Raw genomic sequence first — 20,596 nt, 5'->3', positions numbered from 1 at the left:
ACTTACAAACAATATTTGAAGCACCCTTTCGTCCACATACTATCATTGTTTATTGTGCTATTCATCGTGTATATAATATGTACTTGGTACAAGATAAGATAGATAAGACATGCATGCACGCACGCACGCACGCACGCACACATACATACGTGTAAACACAAAGGAATCATTTAAAGAAAATATTAGTATTTCAGGTTTGATTATAATATACATAAAATGGCTTAGTTTACAAAAGTGCATTCGATATTTTCTTATTTTACAGTGACTGGGAACAGGTTCTAATTTTATTTCATTTTTAACTATTCTATATGCTAAGTTTGTTTCCTGTGCCTTTCGTTGCATTATCATCTGAAGAGTTTCCTCGAAGAAAGAGTCTAATTTAATTTTTCGTGTCTCTTTGAATGTTGGTGATGCGAAATCTGAATTAAATAATATTGTGTTTTTCTAAGAATAGATTGAATTTGTATACCAATCCTATTCGTTTTTCACCAAAGATGTACCTTCGGCAAAAGCATCCTGAAGTATTATGCTTTTACACCTTCTCGAGGCAAGGGCGTTAACTGACTATAAAAGTCCAGTTTCCACCCTTGCCGAACAAGATTGGAATATCCAGGTTCGATCGTAGCGCCACCAATGACTATAACGAGTTATGTTCCTTTCTATGTACATCCCCAACTATTGCCCAATCAGATTCCACCTCTCATATCACTTGCAATTGTTGGAGACACCATATCTGATCGATAATACATAGTTCCGATCGGGAGTCATTTAACTAATCAGAGCGCTGCTCTCCTTCACTGCCGAATAGCCTGACACTTGGGTGCCATCTTGCCCGTCAAGCACACACATTATCCAAGACCTTTTACCTTTACCTTTACATGTGTTGTATTTTGTATATGACTTTTTTTATTTTAGGTATTCGCATACAGGCGTCGGGGTGCGCTTTGAAGTTTCTTGAATATGAAAGAGGTCTAAAATGGGTGAAGAACATCCATGGGCGCTCTGACACACGTCAATTTCGTAGCGGCGATGTCCCGCAAGCAGTGCCAAACATTTGACGGCGTTGGTACAAGCAAGTCATTGGAGGATTTGAATATGGACGAACAATTTTGCGTACGTTTGTATGCGCGATTGTAAGCCATTTCTGCTTGCATCTATATTTTAATTGTATATAAAGCAGGGCTAGATAAAGGATAAAACCTCATGGTTTAGACTACGTCATTGAAAGTAGCCTAATACTGCCGCATCTTTTTCGCAGAAAATGCGCCCGTGAATATCCGGGTTAGAAAAGGTGACTACTTGCTTGTCGTAACAGGAGACTAACGGGATCTGGTGGTCAGGCTGGCTGGATTGGTTGATGCATGTCATTGCATCCCAATTGCGTAGAACGATGCTCATGATGTCAATATTAGCTAGAATATTGCTGAGGGCGACATTAAGCAACAAACAAACAAATAATGTATTATTATTAACGTATAACATTTTCTCGACACGAATTGGTTGAACTACTGCCGATGTGTAAATTTCAACTCACTCCTCATGGTTTAACTGCAAAACGGTTCAAGGAGGCGTTGCACCAACTGACACACTCCTCATGGTTTTACTGCAATACGGTTGAAGGAGGCGTTGCACAAACTCACTCTCTCCTGTTCATTTAGGTCCGGGTTCGACACAAAGCGACACCTACATACATTGAGCTAATCCTGCTATTGTTGAGTATCTCCTGTCAAACTATTTACATCATCACTCCAGGATATTTTGCTTCAGAAAAGGAAAACAATACATCATGATTGTTTATCAGAGGAAACATTTGTGTGGTGACTGGCTTGGGTGAGAACAAAGGTCCGTGCATATGCAAGTTATTTCACGGCGTGTCAGCTTAATGTGGGAGGAAAGCCTGAAGTGATGCAGGTCTTGGACATTTACCACTTTGGTAAAACCCATGAAGACTGGTATGGTGCTGACAAACCTACAAAATTAACCGGGGCGACCCGGGACTCGAACCCACAATCATGGTTTACTGACGTGCCCAAAGGACGCAACTTCGCAAAGCGAATTGCGTCGCTTTACGGGCTACCCGTTACACCTCGAATCTCAGGAATATGTGTTGATATACTTCCGGAAGCGTGGTAACAAATCAAACTGACAAACGTCCTTCTACAATTAATAATACTGTTTAATTCGTATTATTTTCGCACATGACAAAAAGACGAGGTTAATAAATATTGCATAAAATGTGAATATAATGCTACACAACGTGAACCTGTCCATGACATGCATGTGTGTATATAATCACAACACCTCATCCTCGATAATACAGTGTATCAGTCGTCCTTCCTTTTCTCTTATAAACCCTGGACTTTTTCACCATCATTGCCGTGGGGTAGCCTAGTTGTCAAAGCGCTCGCTCGCCACGCCGAAGACCCGGGGTCGATTCCCCACATGGGTACAATGTGTGAAGCCCATTTTTGATGTCCCCTGCCGTGATATTGCTGGAATTTTAACCGGCGTAAACTCAACCTCACGCACTCACATAAACATGGCCGTCTTTCATTATGGAGGCTAACAGCAACAGAATTCGACTCGCTTTGTTGCGTGCCGTCTTTAACACAACTGGTTATAGCTTGTAGAACAAGGCCTTTCCTCCCTGTCTTAATACTCAGAAAACAACTATTACCAACTAAAAGTACACGTTACAGTCTTCTCATTCCTTTGAAAATAACGACTTTGTAGTACGAACACGCGATTCCAAATGCAGACCTCGCTTTCAGAAGAGGCAGTTGTATTGGTTGATTTCATGTCCATGTACGGGAGAACATATGTGGTAATTTATGTCACAAAAGAAAATAAGACGTTATGGTGGCGAATGGGCGCAGTGCATTTGTCATAATAGAATGGTGACATAATAAACTGGATAATCACTGATGACAAACAGCGTCCTCTAACAACCATTGACAAACTATGAGTAAATTACAACAAATGTATAAATGACAATACAGTGCAACATCCGGACAATTCAATAAAACTGTCTGGATTTCCGGTAATGTAATAAAGCGAGTTGGGTTTTACGACGCTTTGAACAGTATTCGTAAACCAAGCAGCAAAAGCCTGGTGTTCACGTACGTGCGATGCATGACGCAGTGATGGGTCGCCATAATATTGCAGGGATAGTGTTATAAGGTAAGCTAAACCCACTCCCTTACGATTCGGTAAGCGGGTGCGTTCTTTGTAACCATGGTTCCATCTGATGATGCGTGTAGTGCCTCGTATACTCCGATATCATCAAAATCAGATCTTAGTTCTCGCTACCGTCTAACAAAGATCTGATTTCAACTTTGGATTCTATCTTATTTTGCCGACACCCGATCCTGTGATCCCCCCCCCCCCCCCCCCCCCCCCCCCACACACACACACACTTTTCCCGATGTGAATCTTAATGAACCAGGGGTCGGGTAGCCTAGTTGTTAAAGCGTTCGCTCGTCACGCCAAAGACCCGGTGTCGATTCCCGACATGGGTACAATGTGTGAAGCCCATTTATTGTGTTCCTCGCCGTGATATTGCTGGAATACTGCAAGAAGCGGCGTAAAACCATACTCACTCACTCCCTCACTCACACTCACTTAATGAACCAAGGTTTGTGTGTTCATGTGGCCTTGCATGTGAACCACAGCATTAATGTGCACCCTCTAGGCAATCTCATCTTCATCACTGCATTAGATTTGAATCTTGTGTTTTTCTCCCTGTACATCACACCAGATACTATTCCACGCATCATGCTGTCTTCGCCTTGGGAGTATAAGCACTGCTGAATATTGCATCCACTAGATTTGTTAGTGGCACAAAAAAGAACAGACTGTAGTTGGTTCCTAGCTTCAGTCTTTCGCCAAAGTTTCTTGGTGCCACCAGCTTAGTTTTTGAAAAGTCGTCAAAGAAGACGCCTGCCTCGACTGCCGTTACGAAGGTGATGATCTGGACACAGTACATGATAACCGGGATGCGGATCCAGGGACACTGGGATGGACCTGTGGAATTCAAGACACAACATTAAGTGAGTGAGTTAGTCGGGTTTAACGCCGTTTTTAACAGTATTCTAGTTATATCACGGCGTGTCAGCTTAATGTGGGAGGAAAGCCCGAAGTGATGCAGGTCTTAGACGTTTAACACTTCGGTGAAACCCACGAGCACGGGTATGGTGCTGACAAACCTAGAAACATAATCGGGGCGAACCGGGATTCGAACCAACAAGCATAGGTTTCTGGCGTGCCCAAGGGACGCAACTCTGCACAGCGAATCGCGGCGCCTTAGACGACTGGGCCACCCGTGCCCCCCATTAAGTGAGTGCGTTAGTCGAGTTTAACGCCGCTTTGAACAATATCCCAGTTATATCACGGCGTGTATCAGCTTAATGCTGGGGGGAAGTGATGCAAGTCTCGGACGTTTACCACATCGGTGAAAACCACGAGCACGAGTATGGTACTGACAAACCTATCGGGGCGAACCAGGATTCGAACCCATAATCGCAGGTTTCCAGCCTACCCAAGGGACGCAACTATGAACAGCGAACAGCGTCGCCTCAGACGACTTGGCTACACGTGCTCCACAACATTAAGAGTAAGACTGAAACTTCGTACACTATTCAGGCACAATTTGCTTTCATGTGTTTTCTTATGGACTATTTTTGTATTACCCGCCTTTCACTTTCATCTTAACTGATGCATGTCATTGATCCCAATTGCGTGGATCGATGCTCATGATATCAATCACTGGATTGTCTGGTCCAGGCTCGATTATTCACTGACCGCCGTCATATAGCTGGAATATTGCTGAGTGCGGCGTTAAACAACAAACCAACCAACCAACCAATCTTAACTGACTATTTAAAAGTTCCGTTTCCACCTTTGCCGAACTAGGCTGGAATTATCGATTTATATTTTGGCTGGACTAACGAGTCTAATCCAATCAAAATCGCGTAACGAAATCAACGTGCAGTTTTCTGTTGATTAGGAATTTGCAAAATATCTGTACCGACAACTTAGCGTCAACAGATATTTTCCAAATCTCTTCATGCTTTTAACCAAGATGCTCACTTGATTTGAATCACTTCGCGAATGAGACCCGTTTTATAATAATAAAGATCTTTATTATCGATCAAATCGACTTCACTGGGCGACGCCATTTTGTTTGAAGCAAATGCAAGTGATATGAGAGGTGGAATCTGATTGGTCAATAGGCGGGACATGGAAGGGACATAATTAGTAATAGCCAATGGTGGCGCTACGATCGAGCACGGAAATTCCAGCCTAGTTCGGCACGGGTGGAAAGTGAACTGTTACAGTCAGATAACTCCCTTGCCTCGGGAAGATGATCACTCTAACAAACTCCAGTGTATAGGAGTGGGAGTAGGGTTGAGGTAGTCTCGTGGTTAACCTGGATTTTCAATTTTCTTCAGCCTTAATAAACTTTGTTTTAATTGTTTTCACTCATGGGTATGTCTGGTGTAGATTGCTGCAGTGTGTGATTGCAGCAGTATCATGGTGTCCATGAGAGTCGAACTTGGACCAGGCAAACCAGCGGTCAACTGTTGGTATAAACAATGACCCATTGCGTCCGCTGGGGTTACATACACTCAAACAAGTAAACAGATTACCGTTTATACATATTATTGACCCCCCTGGCCATTCTGCCAGGACTATGCATACCCATATGTACCCATATAGTCATTACAAGATGCGACCGCCTCCGTGGTCTAGTGGATATGGCGCCTGCTTGGACAGTGGAAGGTCGGTGGTTCGATCCCCGGTCGAGTCATATCAAAAGACGTACTCATAAAAACAATTATTGTCACACTAAGGGACAAAAACAAGGACTGGTTGGCTGCTTGTACTGGTCCGGAATTATGCCGATTTATAGTGCTAGCTCATTGTGATACCATGCCGCAGTTTAACATGACTACCTCACTCAGACACAGTATACTGACTCCGAGCCGACCAGTCCCTGTTTTAGCCCCTTAATGCCGAGCGCCAGACAGGGTCACAACAAGTACCATTTTTTAACGTCTTTTCGGTTAACGCGGCCGAGGATCGAACCCCGTACCTTCCGCTCTCCTGGCGGACGCTCTACCACTCAACCACGGAGAAGTTGCGCAATATACGTCTTTTATACATATATATATATATATATATATATATATATATATATATATATATATATATATATATATATATATATATATATATATATATGTGTGTGTGTGTGTGTGTGTGTGTGTGTGTGTGTGTGTGTGTGTGTGTGTGTGCGTGTGCTGTTTAACGCCGCACTCAGCCATTATTCCAACTATATAACGGCGGTCTGTAATAATCGATTCTGTACCAGATTATCCAGTGATTGACAACATGAGGTTCGATCTACGCAATTGGGATACCCGGGAACCTCATCACTCAATCCCGTTAGCCTCCTCTTACAGCAAGCATGGTTAACTGAAAACCAACCCTAACCCGGGTCTTCACGGGTCTATATATACATGTGGCATAAATAGGTAATGTATACAGTAGTATATTATCTATTGTGTATCAACCCACTCTTTAAACTCAAGATTCCTGTGGGGAATATTCATCAGAAGAAATACCTTTGTAGTATGCATAGATGGCGAAGAAGAAGAAGGGGATATGCGTGATGAACTCCACGATGCAGAAACTGGCGAACCAGGGCATGTTCCGAGCATTCGCCATGTATGGATCCCTGAAGTGCTGGATGTACCACGAGAACAGATCAGTCAGCTGTAACAGACAGGGCATTTGTAGAGATCAGTCAGCTGTAATAGATAGGGCATTGAAACAGATCAGTCAGCTGTAACAGACAGGGCATTTGTACAGATCAGTCAGCTTAAACAGACAGGATATTTGTACAGATCACTCAGCTTAAACAAACAGGACGTTTGAACAGATCAGTCGGCTGAAACAGGACATTTGTAAAGATCAGTCGGTTGAAACAGACGGGATATTTGTACAGATCAGTCAGCTTAAACAAACAGGACATTTGTACAGATCAGTCGGTTGAAACAGACAGGATATTTGTAAAGATCAGTCAGCTGTAACAGACAGGGCATTTGTACAGATCAGTCAGCTTAAACAAACAGGACATTTGTAAAGATCAGTCGGTTGAAACAGACAGGATATTTGTACAGATCAGTCAGTTGTAACAGACAGGATATTTGTACAGATCAGTCAGTTGTAACAGACAGGGCATTTGTACAGATCAGTCAGCTTAAACAAACAGGACATTTGTAAAGATCAGTCGGCTGAAACAGGACATTTGTAAAGATCAGTCGGTTGAAACAGACAGGATATTTGTACAGATCAGTCAGCTTAAACAAACGGGACGTTTGAACTGATCAGTCGGCTGAAACAGACAGGATATTTGTACAGATCACTCAGCTTAAACAAACAGGACGTTTGAACAGATCAGTCGGCTGAAACAGGACATTTGTAAAGATCAGTCGGTTGAAACAGACAGGATATTTGTACAGATCACTCAGCTTAAACAAACAGGACATTTGTACAGATCAGTCGGTTGAAACAGACAGGATATTTGTAAAGATCAGTCAGCTGTAACAGACAGGGCATTTGTACAGATCAGTCAGCTTAAACAAACAGGACATTTGTAAAGATCAGTCGGTTGAAACAGACAGGATATTTGTACAGATCAGTCAGTTGTAACAGACAGGATATTTGTACAGATCAGTCAGTTGTAACAGACAGGGCATTTGTACAGATCAGTCAGCTTAAACAAACAGGACATTTGTAAAGATCAGTCGGCTGAAACAGGACATTTGTAAAGATCAGTCGGTTGAAACAGACAGGATATTTGTACAGATCAGTCAGCTTAAACAAACGGGACGTTTGAACTGATCAGTCGGCTGAAACAGACGGGATATTTGTACAGATCAGTCAGCTTAAACAAACAGGACATTTGAACAGATTAGTCAGTTGAAACGGGACATTTGTACAGATCAGACAGTTGAAACAGGACATTTGTACAGATCAGTCAGCTGTAACAGACAGGATATTTGCACAGATCAGTCAGCTTAAACAAACAGGACGTTTGAACTGATCAGTCGGCTGAAACAGGACATTTGTAAAGATCAGTCGGTTGAAACAGACGGGATATTTGTACAGATCAGTCAGCTTAAACAAACAGGACGTTTGAACTGATCAGTTGGCTGAAACAGACAGGATATTTGAACAGATCAGTCAGCTTAAACAAACAGGACATTTGAACAGATCAGTCAGTTGAAACGGGACATTTGTACAGATCAGACAGTTGAAACAGGACATTTGTACAGATCAGACAGTTGAAACAGGACATTAGTACAGATCAGTCAGCTGTAACAGACAGGATATTTGCACAGATCAGTCAGCTTAAACAAACAGGACATTTGAACTGATCAGTCGGCGGAAACAGGACATTTGTAAAGATCAGTCGGTTGAAACAGACGGGATATTTGTACAGATCAGTCAGCTTAAACAAACGGGACGTTTGAACTGATCAGTTGGCTGAAACAGACAGGATATTTGAACAGATCAGTCAGTTAAAACAGGCCATTTGTAATTTGTATAGATCAATCCGTTGAAACAGACAGGACACATGAGGTCACGGAGTCAAAACATTTTAGTTTGTTGTAGTATGTATGGGGTGGGGATGGGGGGGGGGGGGGGGGGGGAGGAGGTTAGTGACTCGTGGTTCCGATTCCATCACAAAGTCATATGTTTCCGTGACAATCAGCAGCATACCTCGTGGCCATGAGTCATCCGCGAGGTGCACCAGTAGCTGCACAGGCGATAAGCAGTACACAGTTACAATAATTGTTATCGCAAAGCCATACCGAATTCAAGCTGCTCACTACGGCAACGGGAGGGAGGAATGTCATTAATCTGTCATCCCAATGTGTACCAGTCCAGTTGCAAATGCCAGTTGTTAAAATTAACTTCCTGAACCTGCAGCAGATCGCGCTGAATGTCTCTGAACACAAACCACGAGGATATAAAGTCGGGATTAATGATGTATTTGTATTCGCTTGCAAATAATTGGCAAAGTAGAGAGGATGTATTGTCTGACCTTAACCGCGTGAGGTAATTCCGGGCGGCCTATCACGAGCTAACAAGCTTTCATTTTTTATCCAAAGCCGAAAAGTATTTTTTCATCCGAAGCTAAGCTTCGCTCGATTCCTAAAAAGTTGAAACCCTTGCTTTGAAATATTGGATAGCATGGATCACTGTGGGCGTGCCCAAGCCCGCAGTCCCCACGGGGGACATGTGTGTTCATTAAACGACGGATGTGAATGATTACACAGGACAGAGGAAATAAGATTACTTGTCTAGTAGTAGTTGTCTGTGTGCCTAATTCCATCTTTATACACATTTCGCAGGGTTAATCGTGCTTTCGAAGCATACCTCTTGACGTGCCTCTCTGATAACATGCTAATGATTGTCGAGGCACCCGGTAAACTCTATGAGAAGAATGTACAAATCTAAATTTAATGTATTATATTAGATTTGTTTCATCTTTCAAATCTTTAAAGGCTCGCTGACTTGGTTGATGTATGTCATCGTATCCCAATTGCCTAGATCGATGCTCATGATGTCAATTACTGGATCTTCTTGTCCAGAATCAATTATTTACAGACCGACAAACGTTTATGGACTGGTACATGTCATCGATTTCGTTGGTAACGCAGGGCGAACAATTTCTCTGAAAATGGGTAGTGGGTCACGGGCCATGATTCATATGCAGAACTGACACTATTTTTGAGGTCACTAGTTGAGAACTTGCTGAAACAAGATTCGAACTTGAATCTTGCATAAATAGAGCTCTGCCAGACCTACAATGCATCGGACTTTAGACTCCCTTAAAAGCATTTAATTGTTTTCCATTCCTGCACTTGCCTCTAGTCTTTCCATCTAAAGTATTAATTTACTGAACAATGTCTCCCTTTAGGAAGTGCAAAAACGGTACATCAACTTTGGCATTTACTCCTGGACTGGAGGGCATGCATTTAATAAATTACACCTAAATTTATTTATCAAGGCTTTTTGTGCTATTTCATGCATTCCAGGCAAACGACAGTCACAAGTGTGTATTTTGCAGCGCTGATTGGTTAATCGGATTTAGCAGACCGGATGTTGTAAATAGCAACATGGCCTTCAGGTACTAGACGGTCACATCAAGACGTGCAGATTCTTACAACGAGTTGAGCGCGATGTAACGGCGTGAACCGGAAACATCGACAGTTGAAGTTAATACAGATGTCAGAGTTATAACTTGTTTCCGTATACTTATCATATCCTTTATTGAGTGAGTGAGTGAGTTGGGTTTAACGCCGCTTTTAACAGTATTCCAGTAATATCACGGCGTGTCAGCTTAATGTGGGAGGAAAGCCCGAAGTGATGCAGGTCTCTGACGTTTACCACTTCGGTGAAACCCACGAGCACGGGTATGGTGCTGACAAACCTAGAAACATAATCGGGGCGAACCGGGATTCGAACCCACAATCATACGTTTCTGGCGTGCCTAAAGGACGCAACTCTGCACAGCGAATCGCGGCGCCTTAGACGACTGGGCCACCCGTGCCCCCTCATTTTATTATGACGACATCTCTGCAGGAGCGGTAGGGTAGCCTAGTGGTGTAAGCGTCCGCTCGTCACTCCGAAGACCCGGGTCCGAGTCTCCACATGGATACAGTGTGTGAAGCTGATTTCTGGTGTTCCCCGCCGTGATATTGCTGGAATATTGCTGAAAGCGGCGTAAAACTCACTCACTCGGGTCTGTCGAACATGAGCATGTACGTTATCATCTGTTGTGAATCATGACAAAGTGGCTTCTAGTCCTGAGCGATTACTACACGCTAATGCAACTTAATTACAGTTGCTTAATTGAGTGATTATGAAATGTATACCACGGAGAGTTATTGGTTAAGATTGTCTTAATTGTCAATTCCTTCGCTCGTTCCTGACTGGTACAGCAATAATTAACGTCAGTATGCCCTAATGATTGTCTCTGTATTGGTTGTTGAAGTAATTGGGTTGGCTTAGTAATAGGAATAACTGGTGCAAAGGAATTTCGAGTGGAGCTTTGTGGATGATGACGTCCATATTAGTTATGTAAATATAAAACGTAAAAGCTATATAATAATAATTCTGGATGAACTGCAGAAACAAATTCGACCCGTGAAGATCCGGGGTAGAATAGGTCTTCAGCTACACATGCTTGCCGTAAAAGGCGACTATGCTTGTCGTAAGAGGCGGCTAACGGGATCGGGTGGTCACGCTCGCTGACCTGGTTGATCATGTTGATGCATGACTCGATAATTTACAGACCGCCGTCATATAGCTGGACTGTTGCTGAGTGCTGCGTTAAACAACAAACAAGCATATATAATAATAATCATTCTATTTTCTTTAAAATTCCTCCTGAACTGCAGTCAATGTTCTAAATGGGGTGTACAACCTCGTGTCATTTCGCCTTCAGTTTCAGTGATGGCAATATGAGATGTTGTCGAATAGGTACCCAACCCGGCACCCCAAGGAGTTAGTTTCTTTTCAGGAAACGCCCCATTACATCAACCTGACGTTTTATAGTACTGTTGAGATTCCGGGTCATACCTAATCACCTCGTGTTAAGTATTGCCGATTAAATTTACATCGTGTGGTCAGGCTCTATGACTTCATTGATGATGCCATCGTATATATCGAAGAGTGGCGTGACACATCTGGAATATATCTAAGAGGGGCGTGACACAGCTGGAGGGCGTCGTGACACAGCTGGAATATATCGAAGAGTGGCGTGACACAGCTGGAATATATCTAAGAGGGGCGTGACACATCTGGAATATATCGAAGAGTGGCGTGACACAGCTGGAATATATCTAAGAGGGGCGTGACACATCTGGAATATATCGAAGAGTGGCGTGACACAGCTGGAATATATCTAAGAGGGGCATGACACATCTGGAGGGCGTCGTGACACAGCTGGAATATATCGAAGAGTGGCGTGACACAGCTGGAATATATCTAAGAGGGGCGTGACACATCTGGAAGGGCGTTGTGACACAGCTGGAATATATCGAAGAGTGGCGTGACACATCTGGAATATATCTAAGAGGGGCATGACACATCTGGAGGGCGTCGTGACACAGCTGGAATATATCGAAGAGTGGCGTGACACAGCTGGAATATATCTAAGAGGGGCGTGACACATCTGGAAGGGCGTCGTGACACAGCTGGAATATATCAAAGAGCGGTGTGACACAGCTGGAATATATCGAATATATCAGCCAAATATCACATTTTGCATGAGGATGTGTCGGGATAAATTTGACGACAATGTACTTAACGTGATCAAGTGTGTGAGTGAATGGGTTGTACTCCGCTACTCAGTAATTCAGTTATATCAAGGCGTTTTATCAGACTGGGTAACAACAAGTGTCATCTTTTAACGTCTTCCGGTATAACGTAGCCGGGGATCGAACCATGGAACTTCCACTCCCCAGGCAGACGCTCTGTCCACTCGACCTGGGAAGATGACGAATCAATGGCCAAGAGCTTAGATGTATATGATCCTACGTTAACGTGCTGTAAGACGGTTCACATATTAATCATACGAGCTACTGTTTGTAACGTATGTCTGTATCAAGGAAGGACCATACAAAGTTAGCGACACGTGAAGATCCGGGGTAGAGTAGGTCTTCAGCAACCCATGCTTGCCGTATAAGGCGACGGGATCGGGTGGTCAGGCTCGCTGACTTGGTTGATGCATGTCATCGATCCCAAATGCGTGGATCGATGCTCATGATATCAATCACTGGATTGTCTGGTCCAGACTCGATTATTTACAGACCGCCGTCATAGCTTGAATATTACTGAGTGCGACGTTAAACAACAAGCCAACCAATCATCCATACAGCGTTTGCACATGTATCTATACAAACCGAACAAGCTACCTGCCCAAAAAAACCATCCAATTTGGAGGTGCCATTACTGGAGAAGTATGTGAATGTAAAGTATGTAGGCGTTACATGCATGTGGCAAGATAGGCATATCTACGGAAGCCTTTAAGAGCCATTTGTTTGGTTCTTTGATGCTATGTTACAATTTCAAAACACTAAGTTACAATTTCAAGATAATGATTGTAAAATTTAAAGTTGAAATGTGAAGATTTTAACTTGAAATTTCAAGGTATGTATCTTGAAATTTCAACATAGAATCTTTATATTTCAAGATTTTTTAAAATAAAGTGGCCCTAAAAGGCTTCCGTACATATAAGCAAGATTAGATAGATGAAGTGCAGTCCGGGTGAAAGTGATGTTTTCAGTAATGCTGAAACAATTATGTAGAAGTTGTCTTTGCTTCAGGATGATTAAGTACCATAATCTATTATTAATATAAGTCAATGAGACATCATTGTGCAAGTTGGTTGAGGATCAACGGTATTTGAGCTTGCGTTTGCAAATTGTTTAGGGGCTAAAATGACACTCAGGATAATGAGTTAACAGGAGTGAAATTATTAATTTATGAAGTTCTATGAAGTTTGTGCAATTCGTTTACACAAATTGTTCAAGACAAGTTGGAAATAACTCGACTCTGACACATGTCACTATCCCCGAGGGGACAAAAGGGGGTTGTGGTGTTAGTGATGGAAGCTAGAAGGGCTAAATGGTTCATGTTTACGAGATTGGCTGAAACATGCAAGGTATCACGTTGAAGCTGTCACATCTCCGGTACTTTGTATAACGTGAACAGCATGCTTCATGTACTTACGGCTTCACGGAAATAGCCGAACGTGAGATTGACTTGCATGTATCATTTCGGCCAACATCGCCCCTTTCCGTCACTTTCCGTAATTGAAAGAGGAATAAGCAGATCGTGTTTAGATAGGCCAGCATCACTTCGCTTACGGATAAAGGCGGAATTGGCCGATTAGTTCATCTAGCATGCAACAGCGGACATTCGTAGATACGATTTCCTCAGTGCTTCCTACTTAGTGTGATATGTATAACTAAGAGGTCCAATGACCTCCAAACAAAAATAAATAGGCAACGCCCACTAGCGGACTACTCTTTCCATATTAGATGATAATAGAGTGGGCGGGGCTTGTGTTGCGCTGAGTGATGTCACAGATTTCGTATTTGTTTTCGTTCAGTTCTTTTGTGTTACTGACAAAAAAGCAGTCTGTGAAGTTATCATAATTGACATGTATTTATAAGAATTGATTTTTATACAAAAACACATTGCGTATATGGAGTTATAAATGCAAAGAAAACGCAAAATATTATTGGAGTCAATTCTGAAATGTACGTCTACATATGACGTGCCATTTGATCTCATAGTTTGGGTATTACTGTATGCTTCTACAAAACCTCAATCCACATAAAGAATTGTGGTCTTGTGAAAGGGCTTTAAGAATTTAGGAAGAAATCCATTCGATGAAAACTCAAGTCACGTCCGCCTTTAACACCATGGCTAACTATGAAGTGACGTAACTGAAATTGACCAACAAGGAATTTCAAATAGACAGTGTGTATTACAAATGTTTGCCATGGTTATATCATCTCAGATTACTCCGTCATGTGACTCACTGCATGGACTGAAGATTGCAACCACCCTTATGACATTGCTTCTACACCAGGAAGCCTTTCCCTTGTGTGTTATACGGTGCACACGTAAACTCTCCATTACATCACCTCACTACAGATGCGTAATCTGGGTGTGATGGACGGGATGAGGTGTTGTTTAGTGGTTGATATGGGGAGTATTAGACTAACATCTAGTCTCTGAAATGAACATATCGTACAGAAAAAAACAGTTGTTCAGTTATCTTAATAAAAATCTAATAAAATGGGAGCCCAGCGATTCTCTTCATTTTCCTGATACTGCAGTAATCTAGACTTGCCAAACATTATAGACTTGCATGGGCTGTAGTTGATATAAATGTATCAGGGTCTGTAAGACAGACTAGGGGAGTATCTCTAATTGCGAAATCATACGTTTCTGTGGGAATAACTGAAGTATGCATATATCTGAATTTGAACGTGGGAATTAATTCTAATTGGGATTAAGAAATCGACCTCCACAATTTACATTTTAGGATAGACGTTATTGTATCGTGATTACATGCTGCGTGAACACAGTTTCTAATGGTATGCCCACGTTCAAGTTCAAAGATGACTTATAAATTTACGAACATATTTTTTCTTTTGAATGCTTCATTTATAAGGGACTGATTTGCACTACTTTATGACACGTTGGCAAGACAATCTGTTGATATATGTAAATAGTTATGTTTACCGAAATGGTAAACGTCTTAGACCTGCATCACTTCGGGCTTTCCTCCCACATGAAGCTGACACGCCGTGATATAACTGGAATACTGTTAAAAGCGGCGTTAAAGACAACTCACTCACTCACACTACTTCTGTGCACTACATCATAGGTTTTATATGACCACGACATATTCTCACTAAAAAAGTGACAGATAAACCAACATGTGTTATGTGAGGTATAGGAAATAAACATTGTAGGTACGCAGGACCCCTAAATACTCACCCAAACCTTTAAAAACAAAGTGAAGTGAGTTTTACTTGGGCTGTCGACAACTATATAAAGCACTGATCCCAGAGTCGAAGACAATTAGGATTATAGATTCAAACAAATGCACAAATATCCGAAGCGGCAAATTTCCGGTTAATGTAGGATAGAATAGAACAATACTTCTTCAGCGAAAACATGTACTACCCCCCCCCCCCCCCCCCCTCCACACACACACACACATCTTACCGATTGCTTAAATAACAAACGCCTTGTGGGTGCATGACAGTCGGCCTTCCTCATCTCTGAATGTCTGATTCGATCAAGGCTTGACATGGGCACACGTTCAATGAATATCAATTACGTATCAATGGTTCGTCATTCAGTATCTCAGTTCAATGCCGCTTCCTGAATCCCATACAGGAGTCTGGAGAGTTTGGCCTCTCCGACTGTCACCGTCCAAACATTCCTCACCCTGCACAGACAGTGTGGCCATTCATTTCCCATTCAAATCGCACTCCCCTTGAAGAATTACGGTACGCTACATGGGAATTTAGGGTGTCCTGACATAAAAAGATATTTCCTGCCTTTAAGTGGTTTCTTTGATAAAACATGTCTGCAGTTAAATCAACCTGACAATCCTAGCGCAGCTGAAGGAGCAACGTTAAATCTACATGAGGCATTCCTTATGTTTGCTCTATTAGGAATGTATGTTTTTTCAGCTACAGCTACTAAACCAGATACTGTTTTAGTTACGACTTTGAGCTTGAATAATGTTTTTAAAGAAAAACAACTTGCAACAATGTCATTTTGGTCGCAGGCAATTTCTCTTTTCTTTAAGTCTTCAGCATAATTATTTTTTTCCAGAATCTTCGGGTTAAATCTATTATTTTCGATAAAAACCCAGCATTTCGGTAAACTTACACCATGTCGTGAATAACAGTGAAATGAAAAACAATATCCTAAAATTGAACACGGATATCATGAAATTATTTAGATATCATGAAATCGAACTAATAATATAAAAGTGAACAAAATTTATATAATTGTAAAAGGGTTAGGATAGATCTTCAGCAACCCATGCTTGTTATGAGAGGCGACTAACGGGATCGGGTGGCCAGGCTCCCTGATTTAGTTGATGTATCCCAATTACGTGGATCGATGCTCATGATATCAATCACTGAATAGTCCAGGCTCGATTATTTACAGACCGCCGTCACATCTCTACGTTTCATGGTATTACAGATGGACTATGCCCCAGTCTATTGTCAGTCTACGTCTAGACGTTACAGTTTATACCCTGCGTGAAACACACACACACACACACACACACACACACACACACACACACACTGTCGCTATGAACATAAAGAGTTACAATGACATACATCACAACATTTGAGTTGACAAAGAAACTAGTGTAAAAAGAAGTTAAAGCATTTTTGCTCGGACTGCCAATTTGCTCAAACCTAGCTCCCCTATAACCCCATCAACATCAATCTGTCAGGCTGAAGGTTTCCAAACAAAAACACTTGTTTGTTTTTCAAAACACTTGCCAACATCAAAACTGTAGCTGGTCATGTATTTGACAGGTTTTCACATGATTCGACGCTCTGTTCCCAAAGCGCGTTAGGGCACGCAACGGATCTAGCAATCAACATCCAAGGTCGAGTTCCGCGGTTCTGAACTGAGCCTTTGATCTTCGTCGGCAAAAACAGATGTCCGACGCTGCTCCGGAATCCCAATAAAATGTTATCTGTGTCAGTAGGGTGCGAGTTGGTAACATATTCTGCCTCCAGCGATCCACTCGATCCCATCCAACAAGGAAAAGCGGATAATTACCATATATTTGTTCTCGCTCGAAGACATGCCTCGGGCATATACCAGAGAAACAATAGAGGCAGCTTATCCCGATCCGGAATGATGGATAGGGTCGTACAGGGGTAGGTTTAAGCTGAAGATGAAGAGATTATGATATGGAGGGGGTGGTCGTTTTAAGCTCGGCACAATTCTTCCCTTTATCCACCTTCCGTCTTATTATTCCTCTTCATTAGTTTTGCTCTCTTCCTTTCTCATTTCTTTCTCTAAATACTTTGTATGAACCCTAAGAATGCGTGTGACGATCGGAATACAGCTACTACCTTGACCCCCGACCTCTGTAGGTGAACACGTTGTTATATTTCACAGTCGTCTGTTTTCGCTTATACAAGCGTGACATACAGAATACATTATTGTACACTAAAAGCTTGACATACAGAATACATTATTGTACACAAATACACGAATATACATACATAAATACACACACACACACACACACACACACACACACACACACACACACACACACACACACACACATATTTATATATATATATATATATATATATATATATATATATATATTGCTCTAACAGAACACATATATATATTACAAACACACACACGCGTGTATGTGTTTTATTATCAGATAATTATATTTATTAAATCATTTCATGTAAGTCCTGCCTATAATCTCTCAACATTCAAACGAAACCAATAATTATATGTTTAAAATAGAACAATAAATCAATAAGTAAACAGACATTCTTCTCTGAAGTTGAAAGTGCAAAATTCACGCACGTGAATACAACACTTCGTTCAGCAAACCGCCTCTACGGCATAGTAAAAATATTTTTTTTCAAGACTTACCGGTTTTGGATAGAGATGAGAAGGTAGAAGTTGTTGAGTGTCAAAAAATATCGTAGACACTGCCTCAAACACGTAGAACGCGATGAAGAGAATGTCCAGAGACCGTCTTAGACCCGCCATGATGCCAGTGGAATGGCAAGTCGATGCCAGAATATTATATCGTTTCGTGAGGACTTCGCTACCGGCTCGTGTTCTATCCGCGGCTGTGAACACTATGACCTCTCACTCACACTGACCTAATCGTTGCTGTGGTTGTGCCTATGAAGCCAATGTTTGACGGCGGATCTAATCGCCAGCTGATGCTCTCTCCGTGACTTCAGTAAGCTCTCGACAGCTTCGCGTAGTGCGTGTCCTTATATGCAGTGAATGGAGATTTGCTGCCGTATTTGAAGCGAGTGCAACGATGAACTCTAAACTCGGTCGAACTCTTGACACACAATAGCCGCCTGTTGAGGAACCGCTGTAGAGCGTTATATGAACAGGGAATCAGGTTGATGTCGGAAATATTTGTTAGTGAGACGGTTTCTTGAGCATGAACGAGCCACACTGTGTTACACGACAATACTGTGTTGTACTTATCATTGATATTCCTGTATGTGTACGCTTAGCCCCCATCTGTTAGATTAGCATTACGTAACCCCCAGAAGCAAAGTTATCTTATTCAGGGACCGTCCATAATTTACGGATCGGGGATCGGGGATCGGGGAATTTCCTAGAAAACTTGTAACAATTCAAATGAACCCTCCCTTTCCCCTCATCCTCAAACTAAATATTGAATATATTGTAAATGAGTGAGTGAGAGAGTTGGGTTTAACGCCGCTTTTAACAGTATTCCAGTTATATCACGGCGTGTCAGCTTAATGTTGGAGGAAAGCCCGAAGTGATGCAGGTCTCTGACGTTTACCACTTCGGTGAAACCACCGAGCATGGGTATGGTGCTGACAAACCTAGAAACATAATCGGGGCGAACCGGGATTCGAACCCACAATCATAGGTTTCTGGCGTGCCCAAGGGACGCAACTCTCCACAGCGGCTCGCGGCGCCTTAGACGACTGGGCCACCCGTGCCCCCTTTTATTGTAAACAAGGAAACATTGATGCAAAGCATCAAAGTTCCCCGCCATATGTGAAGGTCAATTTAAAAATAGTTTCTTGTTTAACGCCGCACTCAGCAGTATTTCAGCCATATGACGGCGGTCTGTAAATAATCCAGTCTGGACCGGATCATCCAGTGATTGACACGAAGAGCATCGAACTAGGCAATTGGTGTTATGTAAGATGTTATGCATCGACCAAATCGGCGAGCCTGACTACCCAATCCTGTTCGCCGCCTCTTACGGCAAGCATGGGTTGCTGAAGACCTATTCTAACCTGGGTTTTTATTTAAAAAGTAGATCGAAGGAAATGGAAGCAATTTCTGGCACAAATGTAAACATGTTGAAATAGTATCAAAACTGCCAACAACATTGTCAGATGCACATACTCAAATAATAGATCACATTCTTTTTACACTTGGCATTTGGTTATAATAATGTAAATGAAAATACTAAGGGCTCCATATGGCTAAAAATCATACTAGATAAGGTCTTTTTGTCACAACCACAGATGCACATACTCAAAATATCACGTAGTTGGAGAACATTTCAATACTGGGACTAATCAATAACGGAGATTCCTAATCTCTTGTTTTACGTTTTTTAGTCAGATTCTTTTTTCTATATCTTTCTTTCAAAGAAAAGTAATTGTGATCATGATGGGTTGAGTTACTTGGTTTTTTTCTATGTACTCATTTTATCCAGTGTCAGTAACTGTTGTGGAATGTGGTTTACTTGTAACGATGACTGGTTTGAGTTCATATGATGATGATTGATTGGTTTGACGTTTAACGCCGCACTCAGCAATATTCCATCTATATGACGGCGGTCTGTAAATAAACGAGTCTGGACAAAACAATCCAGTGCTTAATATCATGAGCATCGATCCACGCAATTGGAATCGATGCCATGCATCAACCAAAGCCTGATCACTCGATCCCGTTTGTCGCCTCTTACGACAAGCATAGTCGCTTTATATACTGTTAAGATGTAACATAACAATTCATCCATACTACTTAACAGAGGAAAAACCGTTTGTCTATTCGGATCACTCTGACCCAAACCATTCCGCTGATGAGAGTCAAATAATGCATACGAATCAAAATCCGTTAAAATGGAGACATCATTAAAAGTTACCGGGTGATATCAATATTGATTGTTGAAATGATTCTATGATTTTTCTTTCCCTGCTTCAATATTTGGAGCACCTGTGACGGAGCCATAAAACTGTTC

At 41.9% G+C, this 20,596-nt stretch overlaps 1 protein-coding gene across 1 annotated transcript; it reads right to left on the bottom strand.

The window, feature by feature from the left end:
• Positions 1-3,427: 3,427 nt before the first annotated feature.
• LOC139463468 (sigma intracellular receptor 2-like) lies at positions 3,428-18,591 on the bottom strand. The gene is made up of 3 exons (XM_071244743.1): positions 18,271-18,591; positions 6,627-6,777; positions 3,428-4,023 (listed from the first exon to the last, which is right to left on the bottom strand). Exons 1-3 carry the CDS (start codon positions 18,388-18,390, stop codon positions 3,773-3,775), a joined length of 522 nt encoding a protein of 173 aa, XP_071100844.1. The 5' UTR covers positions 18,391-18,591; the 3' UTR covers positions 3,428-3,772.
• Between the last annotated feature and the right edge of the window lie 2,005 nt (positions 18,592-20,596).

This window comes from Haliotis cracherodii, unplaced genomic scaffold (assembly GCF_022045235.1).
Source record: "Haliotis cracherodii isolate W230 unplaced genomic scaffold, xgHalCrac1.p SCAF_1, whole genome shotgun sequence".
Classification (NCBI taxonomy): domain Eukaryota; kingdom Metazoa; phylum Mollusca; class Gastropoda; order Lepetellida; family Haliotidae; genus Haliotis; species Haliotis cracherodii.
The sequence above is the reverse complement of the archived record's forward strand: the minus strand, read 5'-3'. Positions and strand labels throughout refer to the sequence as shown.